A 12,869-nucleotide genomic window follows, 5' to 3' on the forward strand; every position below is an offset into this window, starting at 1 on the left:
CATCTGACAAAATCGGATAATTAAATATTTATTTCTGCGCCGACCCGAAATTATATAATATTTTAAGAGAAAGCGACGTGCAAGACGCAGATGCAGTTTTTTTCGTTTTTGCAAGAAATCGAACGCATTTTTAACCCATCTAAAAATTCTCTAATTATTGCGGAAACAGAGGGACCCAATTCTTGCATTCTGTGAAAAAGCGTAAGGTTGACTATAACGTAATAATCCTGATCTTCGCTATCGTTACTTTTGCCCGAGCACCGCAGGGCTACCTGCAACTAATACTATAAATTATCATCATTATTATTGTATTATTAACGATAACTATTTTTACGATACGATAAGTCCTCATTGTTAATAGGAAATTATTAAAAAATTATGATAGTCATTGAATTTTTGTGGGCCCTTGACACTTGTGGTCTCAGTCCATAAACTCTATTAGTCCCTACGTAGACCTGACCCTGGTCCACCGACTAAACTAGAAAAAAATCTTTGTATTTAAAATTTGTCTTTAAAATTTTTACTATTAAAATTAATGAATAATAAAATGCACCCTTATTGATCAGAATGTTATTCTTGTATACTTTCCAAACAGTTTTTATTACGGTATGATTTTCACTTTAATGTAATTTATTGACAATATTTAAATTGTTTCTGGATGTAAAACAGGGAGCTTAGTTTATATAAAAAAGAACTACACAGATAACTGGCCTAATATATTTTATTTCATTTCAACAATTCTTTACTGTTGTTCGGTATCAGGCACTCCAACGATAGTGGCTCCGCAGCTAAAAACCTCAATACTATTTTTCTGAGGCACTGAATCTGGAAGATATTCGCAGTAACAGGTATTCCAATAACAATATCCCCAACTTCCTCCCAATTTCTTACACAAATTTTTGCATCGAATATGGTCCGTGTCAGCGTGGGCACATTCGTAAGTACATTTGAATTGATTTATAGGATAACCGCCCGGAATCTCTTTCTTCGATTCGGCGTTATCTGAAAACAGTAAGTACATGATTAGAATAAGGAAAAAATACGTGTTTGAATTCCTGTGAATATAAAACTACAGCAAAAGTCTCAACGAACAATTGTATAATGTACCAGTATGTAAATTAAACCAAAGTACAGTACATGCTGCCCTGAGTACTAAGTTTTAAATTCTAAATAAACTCTGTTCATTAAAAAGTAATTTAATGTTAAAACGTACATATAATAATGTTATTCCTCGATTTTTGTACTAACGATAAATGAACAGTCTGTTATTTATATTAAGTGTAAAATAAAATTCGTAACACCACCGCAGCATACCAACGAAATAGCCAGCGTAGATATGAAAAATTAATATCATTTAACGAACTCGAGTTGGAATTAGAAAAATCTTCCTCATAATCTAATTTTCAAAAATTTTTACGAGCAATGCGATCCTTTTATATCTGGTCTCGTTTGTTTACAGCTTAAAAACCTCAAATTGTATGTAACATCTTGCCATTACTTGGTCTAAATTCTAATCGAAGATAGGCAGTAAATAGATGTTTCTGCTCAATGAAGAATGCGTTTTCAAGTATCTTATAAACACAGTCAAGTGTTTAAGCTAAATTTTAAAGTAACAAATTTGTCAAATTTTCATCGTTGATTGGTCGTATATGGCAAATAGTAACGTGATTATGCATTGTGAGCCAACGAGTAGCGGTACGAATCTTAATAGTTAGTTGTTACGTCTCTAACATGTGGTAGAACCGTGAGTTTATTTCTGTTTCCCTCGGCAAGAAATAAGAGAATATTCTTAATTACAGTCAACTCGGATTCTGCTAGAGTGGTATATCAAAGAATGTTTGATACACACTTAATTATGTTGTAAATATTTTACTTTTTATAAAAAGTAAATATATTTTTTAGTAAATTAAACATTAGCTACAATAATAACATTTTATAGAAAGACATTATATTAAGTTAAGCATATCAATATTAATCTATGAAATCTATGTATATATCTTACGTATCAACACCAAGGATAATGTTATCAGGAACAAGAGTGCTACGTTCATGTTTCTATCTAAACTTCTGAATGTACTGCATTAATCTTTTGAAATACAGGCTATATATAAAAGGGTTGCCTGTTCAACGTCATAGTAAAAAGAAGTATTATGTTTTGTGACTCATACGTTAAATCGTAATAATTACACATTATATCAATTTAGTCATTACAGACTGTTTACCTCCAGATTTTCTGAATGTAATTATGCAATTAAATTTATTAACTACTTTTTGAAAATTGACTGCTTTAAATTTGTATATTTACTCTTAACTAATTTTATATAATGTTCTACAATAATTTACACATATCTTCATATTGTGCAGAGTAATTGCTTCGAACTGATAAAACAACTCACTGTCACTTATGAAATACGTTATATAAAATAGATATTGTTTTATATAGCAAAGTCTCATGGAAGTTTCTTTCGTGTTTTATATCTTTTTAATATTATAATAAAAATATTTCACATTATAAATGTTTAGTCCAATATATTTATGTTAAAGATTTCGTTATCTAATATTTGTGGGCCTTTTATCACAGATTTGACAATTTAATATTGTTTCAACATCACTTCCACGTTAGTATAATTTGAAGTATATTATTTATTATTATCTAATCATTAAAATTATTCTTCAGTTTAATAGTGAAATGACAATCAAACCTGTGCCTTACCATTAAAAACTTCACTGCCTTTTTATGTATTATTATTGTAATCACAAAAGTTATAAAGTCAAGAACCATTATTTCTATATTCTCTCATGCAGCTGGTTTTTAAAATTTCACTTGACAATAGTAAACTAAATTTTGTACGAATCAATTAAAAAGTACAGTTTACCCTGAATATAATGTATTGGTTAATAATAAGACGTACTGCCTATCCAAAGTTGTAAACAAGGTTGTACAAAAAGTTCAGATGTTCCAACGATCAAGAGGTTGAGAGCGATGGCCCCAAGACACTCAACATTACTTGCAAAGATGACTTCCGGCGACTTAGTGTACCTTGACGATTCTTGAAGGGACGGGAGAGCGAAGACAAAATCTTGGGATGTCAAAACAGTTTCGTTATGTAATCCCAAAAGCACATAAACCCGTAGAGGCACACCTCGAACCAAGAACTAAGAATCAAGAATAGAGAACCAAGTGTCATGGCCTTCATTTCGCGCGATTTTTATAACTTGTTTTTGGCTTTCAGATCGAACATTCCTATAGGTCGATGTCAAATTACCCCCTTCCCGATTGATTTTTTACTCGTTACGAAACGTAACAAGATCAGATCCCAGACTGACTGACAATTCGATCCCTATCGAACATGATCGACCTTAGAACTTACATTCATCTATTGTTTTTACTTGCGAAGTTCATCTTTCTTGGAAATTTCTACAGACATGTTCTGTTATAGACATCAAATATTCATTTTTCGTTTACCTTTTTTTATTTGACAGTTTCTTTTTACAAAGTTAAATTATTATTATTGAATTTTTTTCTATACAAAATAAAAGAAATGTTCATAAATTTTTGACCCACTTTTGAACCTCCATATATGCAATAAGTTCTATATAAATATTACTATTACATAACGCTTCTAGCCCACAACATTACTTTAAATTGAATTAGTTAGCCTAATAAATAAAATTACACTTTAACACGACTTACACGTTAACAATATGGCTGTCAGAATGAGTATCTTAAACATGATTTCGATTATCTTCGATTATTTCATGTGCAACGACATTTTATAGTATAATTGTTATTGTGTGATTTGAAACTAGACACGCGCAGAATAATTTAGTTACCATGATATTTTATAAATTTACAAACAAATTGCAATAATATTAGCCATCATGAATAGTAAAACGAGAAATTTGTTAGAAACCATGAAAACTTGATAAAATTAATTTATTGTATCTGAAATATGAATCAGCGGTTGCATTGTGATTCATTTCTGCTTGTTTTTACATAACTACTAAAGCAAACTAAATCTTAAATAAACGAATTAAACATAATTATTGAAGAGTGTTTTATTTCTTTTATAATTTGTTTGCCAGTTAGCATTTTTATTGTCATCGAAACGATGAATTCCACGACAATTATTTCAGAGTTATTTTATTGACTTTTATAATTTTATCGCAAAAGTTTGTTGGAAACTATAAAACAGTTAAATGCCTTAACAATTACAGCTTTATTGCTCATAACTTCTCTTCTGTTATTATTTTCGCATTTTAAAAATTATTCTAAAGTTTTACTTCTGTTTCGTTTAAATATAATTTAAAAAAATTATTCAGTTTATGAATTTTAATTAGCTTATATAAAGCACTTTAAAAATGGTTTTCATTGTTTCTATTCTAATGCAAAATGAAATTTAATGAATCTAAAGATATTTGTAGAATGACTAAATACACTTCAATTTTATGAAATTACGAAGTGATATTTTGGAATTTATTTATCGTGGTTTATACCAGAAAAGCTATTTTAAAACATCTTATAGCCGTTATTGAGTTTCTAGCGTATTTTAGTTATTTTCTACAAAATCACTTAACGTGAATAACTTTATGGAATGTGACTGACGTAGAACATTTTAATTTACATATTGATTTTTATAAAAGTAGACAAAGATTAATGCCGAAAGAAACGTTTAGAGATTAAACGTATTGGTCTTTGTTCAAACTCAAACAAAACATTAGATCAGAAATTGATTGTTACTAATTGATAAGAATTTACATAACTCGGTTATTAATTAAATCTGTGATTAAGTAGTCTAATGCTGACTAAAAGTTAAAAGTAAAGCTGGTTCAATCACCAGTTAATTTATAGCACGTCTTAAAACAGTAACCTCATTCCAGTGATTAAATATCATCAATATGTCATAGATAAAATACAGAAATAATAACAGGAAAAACATAATATAAAATTTTTTTATAAATATAACAATTCTCATTTAATAAATATATAAAATATAAATACGACTTTATAAAGATATTTTTATTTTTTATTTATTTTTTTTTTCAAAGGACACTGTGGCCAGGTTGGCCTTTTTCAAGCATCTTACAGTGAAACAAGAAAACCAACACAAAACAAAACAGAAACAGGAGGCGAGCTGAAAAATAAAATTAATTAACAACAAATATCATTGCATATTAAGTTTTTTCCGTTCTTTTACATTTTTCTGAAGATTTCATAACTTGATATGTTACGCAAATCGTTGCACATTTTATTCCAATAGAAGATTAATTGAAAGATCGGTGCAGATTTTCCCACCTCTAGTTTAACAATTGGAAGACTATTTTTACGATTTAAACGAGTATCTCGCATTGATCTGCGACATTCACCTAAACCAATTCCGAGAAAGCTGTTTTGTTTTTTTCTTTTTATATATTTGAAGCTTTCCAATAGAATCTGTTTCTTGTAAATTTCACTAATCTTGTCAATATTATCGGTGCGGTAGAGTTCAAATACTGATTCCATTAAGNAGCGAAAAACAAATAATTAGGTACGTACTTCATTGTAAATTTGTCATGTAAAATCCACATAAAAAATAAGGTTTTAAAATATTTTAGATAACATAAACCGTATGTTTTCTTAGATTAAAGTGTGTTAAGCGCCAAGAAAATTTTTGTAACAACCAGTAAACATAAGCGATGAAACCTGTGGTTTTTAATATCTTGATAACCTGTAATTAAAAAGGTATGCTTTTAGAAAAACAATACCTAATATGTTTGTTGTAATTTTATAGTGTTGAACTTTTGTTTTTAGTTGGCTGAAGAGGGGCAATAAATGCCCGAAACGTGTGTAATAACAACACGTATCAACTGAATAAAACTTGATGATAAGTATTGCCAAGTGCCTGAAGATAAATACGATAATTATTTGTGTTTGAATTACTATTAAAAAAATTAACTTTCTGAATGATTCTTCTAACTGATAAATAATTTACATTTTTTTAAAATTAGTAGACAGTTTCCTTTAGGAAAAAAATAACTTTTATTTAGAGAAGGAATTAGACACGCAAGAAAAGCCGATAGAACAACGCGGCAACCCCTTGGTCGAATGCAAATCAGTGACAAACTGTCACTGTATGTATATGGCAACAGTAAAGCAGAACAGCTACACTTTTTTTGGAGGGTTTTTTCGATCATAAATGGGTGCCTAACGTGATGAAACGTTTAAAGGATATATTGCTTCTTTCTTGCACTCTTTTAAAGCTTTCTGTATCGCTGTAAAAAGGATTTTTATGAGCAGACTTTTCTGGAGTAATTGTTCATTAAAATGATTGAGGTCCTTCAATTTATTTCGATACAGGGCTGCAGAGTTAAACATGCTAAGTTTAAACATGTGTTGACCATTATAACTATAATTAAATAGACATGTGAAAATGGCAAAAAAGCTAGCCTAACGTAGTTTAGGAAGCTCGTTGTGCCCTGTTAAAAATATGTAAATTACAACATACTGTATGGGGTAGAGAACTTGCCTAATTTACCAGTTGTTTAAACGGAAGAAAAATGAAAATAGAGGTAATTTAATTAAAAAAATAATATTCGAAACTAACGTACGATTATGATTTCCTTTAATATATTTTTCTATAATTATTTACAAAATGAGGAAGCAATTACCGCCCTTATTATGCATTAAAAAGAAACTGTAATTATTATTTATTAAACAATTTATCCACATCAAACTTTTTTGCACCTGTTTTCCGTTAATCTGTGTAATAATCTGCTATTTGTGAAAGTATAAATACACAAAATTTCTAACGAGCGACAACTGTTTGTTTTAAAAATATAATCATGTTCAAGTTATTTATCTTTGCAGCTTTACTCATAATGTGTAAGTTCTTTATACAGTACTTTAATCAATACTGTCTTACTTATTTTGATAATATGTCATTTCAATACCTATTTATCCCTGGGGTAGTGCAGTGTGGTGTTTCGCCACCCCAACGTTTTAAAAGTTGCACTATTCATAGATTTTGCAAGAAATATTTGTGTCCTCTTCAGTAGCTTCATGATTTTATGTACAGAGCATGCTCAGAAATTACTACGATGCTGCAGAAATTCCAGTAAGAGAAAAACAAGAGTTCTCAGTGGGGTGTCCATACACCCCGCAGTATTAATTACGTTTTTTTTTTTTAAATTTTACAAATATTTATTTAGTTTTTTTTATTTTTCAAATAACTATAATGTGATTACATTTATTATTTATAATATAGATATAATAATCAATGTGAATAAAAATAATTTAAGTTTATTTTAATAAAAAATGGCTGACTTTCATAAACACATTGAGAAAATACCAAACATAGCACGTTGCTTGTCATTTGCAATGAGTGCCAAAGTACAATGTCAGCTATTGAATCAGAGTGACAAAAGTGCTTAAAAAACAATTTAGATTTTTACTATTGGTTTAATTGTATTGATCTAATGTTTTGATAAATGTTGTTTTTTATTTTCATGGATTTATGTACTAATATAATATGTAATCATACCTGAATATAATCATATGTATAGTGACACATGCCTGTACGAAATAAATAAGTAAATCTTTATGAATTTTTATGAATGAGATGCATACTGTGAACGCGGTCAGATTCAGACCATTAAGCATATAGTTCAAAATTGCCCTCGGCAATCTTTTCCATGAGACTTGCTGGGTATGCACCAGTGTAATTGAAAAGCACTAAAATAAATAGACCCCATGGATATTAGACTCTGACCTTTTGCTGTTCGTTTTTGTGTTCAGTTGTTTTATTGTTGTGCTGTTTTGACAACCATACGTAATACATATCTATTCGGTACAGGTGGGCTATACGAATAAATGTAAAAAAAAAAAATATACGTTTTAAAAATATATCTGACTTCTATCAGGTAAAGTTAGTGACAGAAAATAAATTCTATTTGAAGCCAAGCAACCATCGTCAAAATGTTATCCTTTTCCCTGGATTTTTTTTTACCAGAAACCCCTTAATGACTTGGCAAAATTGACATTATGAAAAAACTGGAATTTCGCCTTATCCGAAACATAAACATTGCTAAAGTACTACAAAGTTCTTTGAAAATTATTATTGCACATTCGAATAATGCATCATACTAGCAACATATAAGCTTCTAATAGTTTACTTACAAGCTTCAGAGAATAATATGCTATGGCAAGTTTCTTTTGAAAAACAATGTCCATATTGAATAAACTACACTACATATTATATCGGATGTATTACACTTCGATAAAGTTAAATTATCTTATCGATGAAACTGTAAAAGTTGGAACATACTGAAAATTCTGTACATTTCACATTCGAGAAAAATGAGAAATATTATTTTATTTAAATTTGATTTCTTTCTGTTATCGTAAATTGTAATATTCCGGCTGCTTTTACAAATTCGATTCTATTAAATTTTTATTATGACAACAAAATTCGTACTGATAATCAACTTCAGACGAATAGGACCAAAATTAGTACAATAATCAACAATAATAGGATGCAAGGGTGTCATGTAAGTATTTTTTATTAAGTTAGGTTATATTAAGTCTTTACCTAAAGTAAAAGTAGCGCAAGACACACGTAAAAACAAATTTTCGTAGTGTAAATTAAAAATGAAGATGAATTTTTCGCAAAGAAACAATTCTATAAAATAAAATTCATCGTTACTTCATATTTACTTTTGAATTATTGTTTAAATTTAATTTTTCTTTTCATTACGCGTTTAAAAAAATAAAATTTTTTAAATGCGACATTTGCATAAATAAATTAAAATAAATATAAGAGAATATATTATTATATGATTTTATTAAACAAAATATTACATTTTTTGAGTTTCCGATTACACATGCTTATAAATTATGCAGTAAAAAGGTACAGAGGTTTCACGTGGTAAAAAATTTGTTCAGGCAGGCACTAAAAAAGAGATTCTATTGGGTTTGAAAGTACAAGTATAATGTAATTAAATTTAATCTAAATTAAAGTTAAGTGCTATAAAATAATGTCTGAAAAGTACTACCAGATTCTTAAGAAAAACGAAATACTTAATTTAGTATTGTCTTTAAACATCAAATCTTGATTTGTCGATTGGTTTTTAGAAAACATAAAAATGTAATTTTAACAATAAAATAGTGCAGAGTCTCTGTAGTCTCAGATAGGTTATATCGGATTGGCGTTGTCGGATTACTAAATTTTATACGTATATGATTCACTTAGTTCACAGATTAGTACTGTATATCACTCACGATTATTACTATTTTGATGTCTACACGTGCAACAAAGAATTAGCGACCGGCAGTATACATACACTGTTTATCACTCTGTGTTACATATAACGACAAGCAGTAACACAATCATTTTAATTTTATTACAATAGGTTCCTGCCCTATTATAAGTAATTCAATTTTATTGTTACTTCACAATTAAACTTTAAGACTTATCACATTAACTATATTAACAATCGAAGTTTATTAAATTGATAAAACAAAAAGTGACTATTCTTGAAATTTTTATTTCATTTTTGTTTGTTTTTTTATAATATTAGAAATATTATTAACATTAATAAATTAGTAACCGAATTATCTTTACACTTTTTTTATGTCTTATTCAGTTTCTCATATATATTATTTGGGTTAAGTTAAGATACAACCTGATATTTAGATAATGTTATACAACTATCTTTTCGATCTAACTCGAAATAAAATAACATAATATTGACTTTAATAAATATATTCATTATTTATTTTAAACTACCGCAAAATTAAGTATGTATACTGACATCAGGATAGTTTGCGTAAAAACAAGCATGCCTAGTAAAACTGTAAATGCAGTATTAATATTAATTTACAAATAAAACCAACATATTTTACATATACATAAATTATTGTAAATGAAACATTATACTATTTGTAGAATATATTGAAAGAGTTGAGACAAAAAATCGATGTATAAATGCATTTTCGAGGCTTGAAAATAATTTAAAAGAGCACCTTCACAATATAAATATTTACATATTATGTAATTCTAATTTTATTTTGTTTGCCGTACAACAATTGATATTAGAAGTATAACAAATTACGTTGTATATAATGAACTAGAATTCAATGCACATATTTTACAGAATTGATTACAATATTGTAATAAAAATGCAGAATACTGAAAATATTTCGACTTTCTGACTTTAATTTTTATAATATGATCATATCGAAAAAGAAATTTAAAAGCGGATAATTATCTATATTCAAAGATCAGACAATTATACAATTTGATCTAGTCTAATATCTCTACTCTAAGCTATCGTCATTTGTGCAGTACATTTACAGTTGATGTACAAAAATTACAAAATATTTGTAAAACGTAATTACTAAACAAAGCTAAATCGAGTGGGAAATGTTGTAAATTTGAGCAAAGTGATGCTGATAATACACATTTTCTAATCTATATTTTTAAGAATTTCAGTTGCTAAGAGCAGTGTTATTTAAATGTACGAAGGAAGTTGATTGATTTACAAGTATACAGGTTGGACGTTCTTTAAAATAAATATCTCGAATTTGTAGTAACATGTTAAACACGGTATATAATGCTTTATATGTCTGAAAAATATAAAAACACTTTGATTATTGATAAAAATTGAGTGTAAATTTCTTTCATGCTTCAGAGTAAATTAAGAAATGCGAATTTAAACATATGAAAGAAATCTGTTGCTCCATTTATTATAAATGTATTAGATAAGAAATAAAGAAATATATAGCTTTTACTTTAAATAAATAATATAATTCTTATTGAATAAATAATAATTGTCTTATTTATGCCTATAACAGTTTATTCCAGTGTTAATCATATAAAAGCTACGAAATAAAGGGCAACGTACCTGTACAGGAGTTTGTTTTGAAAATACAAAACAATTGCCACAACTAAGTCCGATATTTATTTTTTGAAACTTCTTCATGAAATTTAACATCTGTAGCAAATTTTTTGTTATAAGTAGACAAATAAAGTTACTTATATATGAGAGATTTTTTTCTTACTTTAAGTTTCGTTTTCAGTGGTAAAGTAGCAGCTCCAAACATTCTTATTTCTTGAAACGAGTCATAAGCCTATGACAGCAAAAACAAATTATAATATATACAGTAGTCGATATTATTTTACAGTATTTATACTTACCGATGCACACAATTGAGCAACAGCAAAAGAACCTATAATGCCCAAACTAATGAATATTATGGTACAAACACATATAATAATATATGCAGTCATATGAAAATATAAACCGCCAAATACAGTATTGTATATGAGAAGGGAAAGAAAAGTCAAAATTATTCCGTATTCAAAAAATATATATTCGTTCCATTTGTCGTTTATTTGTTGAATGAATTCGCATAATTCCAGGTGCTTAGAAATAATTTCGTTAACATTTATTTTCAGTCCTATTGAATCTGCACNCTTTACAATTAGATAACTTTTGTTCGGGTCAATTACCCCATTATTATTTTTGTTGTTAATAGAATTAAAGTTTATCTTTATTGTTCAGTATTGTCTGTGGTTTGTGAAAATTATTGGTTTATTTAAAGTCCAGGCCTGGTACTTACCCCATTATTATGTAACCTATTTTTGTTTCCGAAAACGGTGCGTTACAAGCCTAGAACAGCAAAAACAAATTATAACAAATAGTAGTAGACGATAATATTTTACATTATTTATACTTACCGATGCACACAATTGAGCAACAGCAAAAGACCATATAATGCCAAAACTGATAAATATTATGGTACAAACACATATAATAATATATGCAGACATTTTAAAATATAAACTGCCAAATACAGTATTGTATATGAGAAGGGAGAAAAAGGACAAAATTATTCCATATTCAAAAAATATACATTCGTTCCATTTGTCGTTTATTTGTTGAATGAATTCGCATAATTCCAGGTGCTTAGAAATGATTTCGTTAATATTTATTTTTAGCCCTATTGAATTTGCTCGTTGTAATTGGACAGACAATGATTCGAATCTTTTTTTAACTGCAAATCCAATTACCATAGAAACAGATAGAAACCACATGTATAAATGGCAATTGCAACATCATGCATACATTATAGTATACCAGGCAGATTTTATTTTGGAAATGTGGGATAGAGAAAATGTAGGCAAGAACAAATGTGCCTAATACGATACAGTAGCAAAAGATAAGGAAATAAGATATTAATGATTGATATTTTTTCAATTTCTCTATTTCTTTACAATAACTTGATTTTCTAAGATCCATAACGATTTTCCTTCGTCTACCATATTCAACTGTTATTCCAGGAATCAGTGATCCGAATGCAAATATACCTTTTCCAAACAAAATATTATCTCTACTTGTTCTACTTGTATGCATAAAACCACATGCGATAATGTTATTCTCGGTTAAAAAGAAATTAATGCTAATTAGTAAAAAATTACCGAGTATAAGTGTTTCAATTAATTTCGCGTATAGAGACATGATTTTGGATTGCATTGGAGTTAGTTGATGGCATTTACAGCGCTCGAACACAACATCTCCGAAAAGAAGAGAAATGTTACACGATGGATAAAGAGTACAGTAAAAACAGTCTTCGTCCATGGTATTAATTCACCTAAAGTTGGTTATAATATTATATTAGTAACATATTACAATTACTCTATTTTGGAAGAAGAAATTTTATGTTAACATAAAAAAAATATTCACAAATTAAATTAGTAATGTAGAAACGAACGTATGCATATGAGAGTCCGGTATTTTATTTGCGATTATAAACTTTTACACGATTATATACATCCAAGAAAGTAACGTTTAAAATTTATAATAACCACAAAAAAATTATATAAAAATTA

General features: G+C 28.2%; 1 protein-coding gene across 1 annotated transcript; it reads right to left on the minus strand.

Annotated features, from left to right (window-relative positions):
- Window positions 1–448: 448 nt before the first annotated feature.
- On the minus strand, window positions 449–2,070 carry LOC111612731 (ikitoxin-like). The gene is made up of 2 exons (XM_023353973.1): window positions 2,003–2,070; window positions 449–1,002 (listed from the first exon to the last, which is right to left on the minus strand). Exons 1-2 carry the CDS (start codon window positions 2,049–2,051, stop codon window positions 743–745), a joined length of 309 nt encoding a protein of 102 aa, XP_023209741.1. The 5' UTR covers window positions 2,052–2,070; the 3' UTR covers window positions 449–742.
- Between the last annotated feature and the right edge of the window lie 10,799 nt (window positions 2,071–12,869).

This window comes from Centruroides sculpturatus, unplaced genomic scaffold (genome assembly GCF_000671375.1).
Source record: "Centruroides sculpturatus isolate CEXI.00-Female unplaced genomic scaffold, Cexi_2.0 scaffold1774, whole genome shotgun sequence".
NCBI lineage: Eukaryota > Metazoa > Arthropoda > Arachnida > Scorpiones > Buthidae > Centruroides > Centruroides sculpturatus.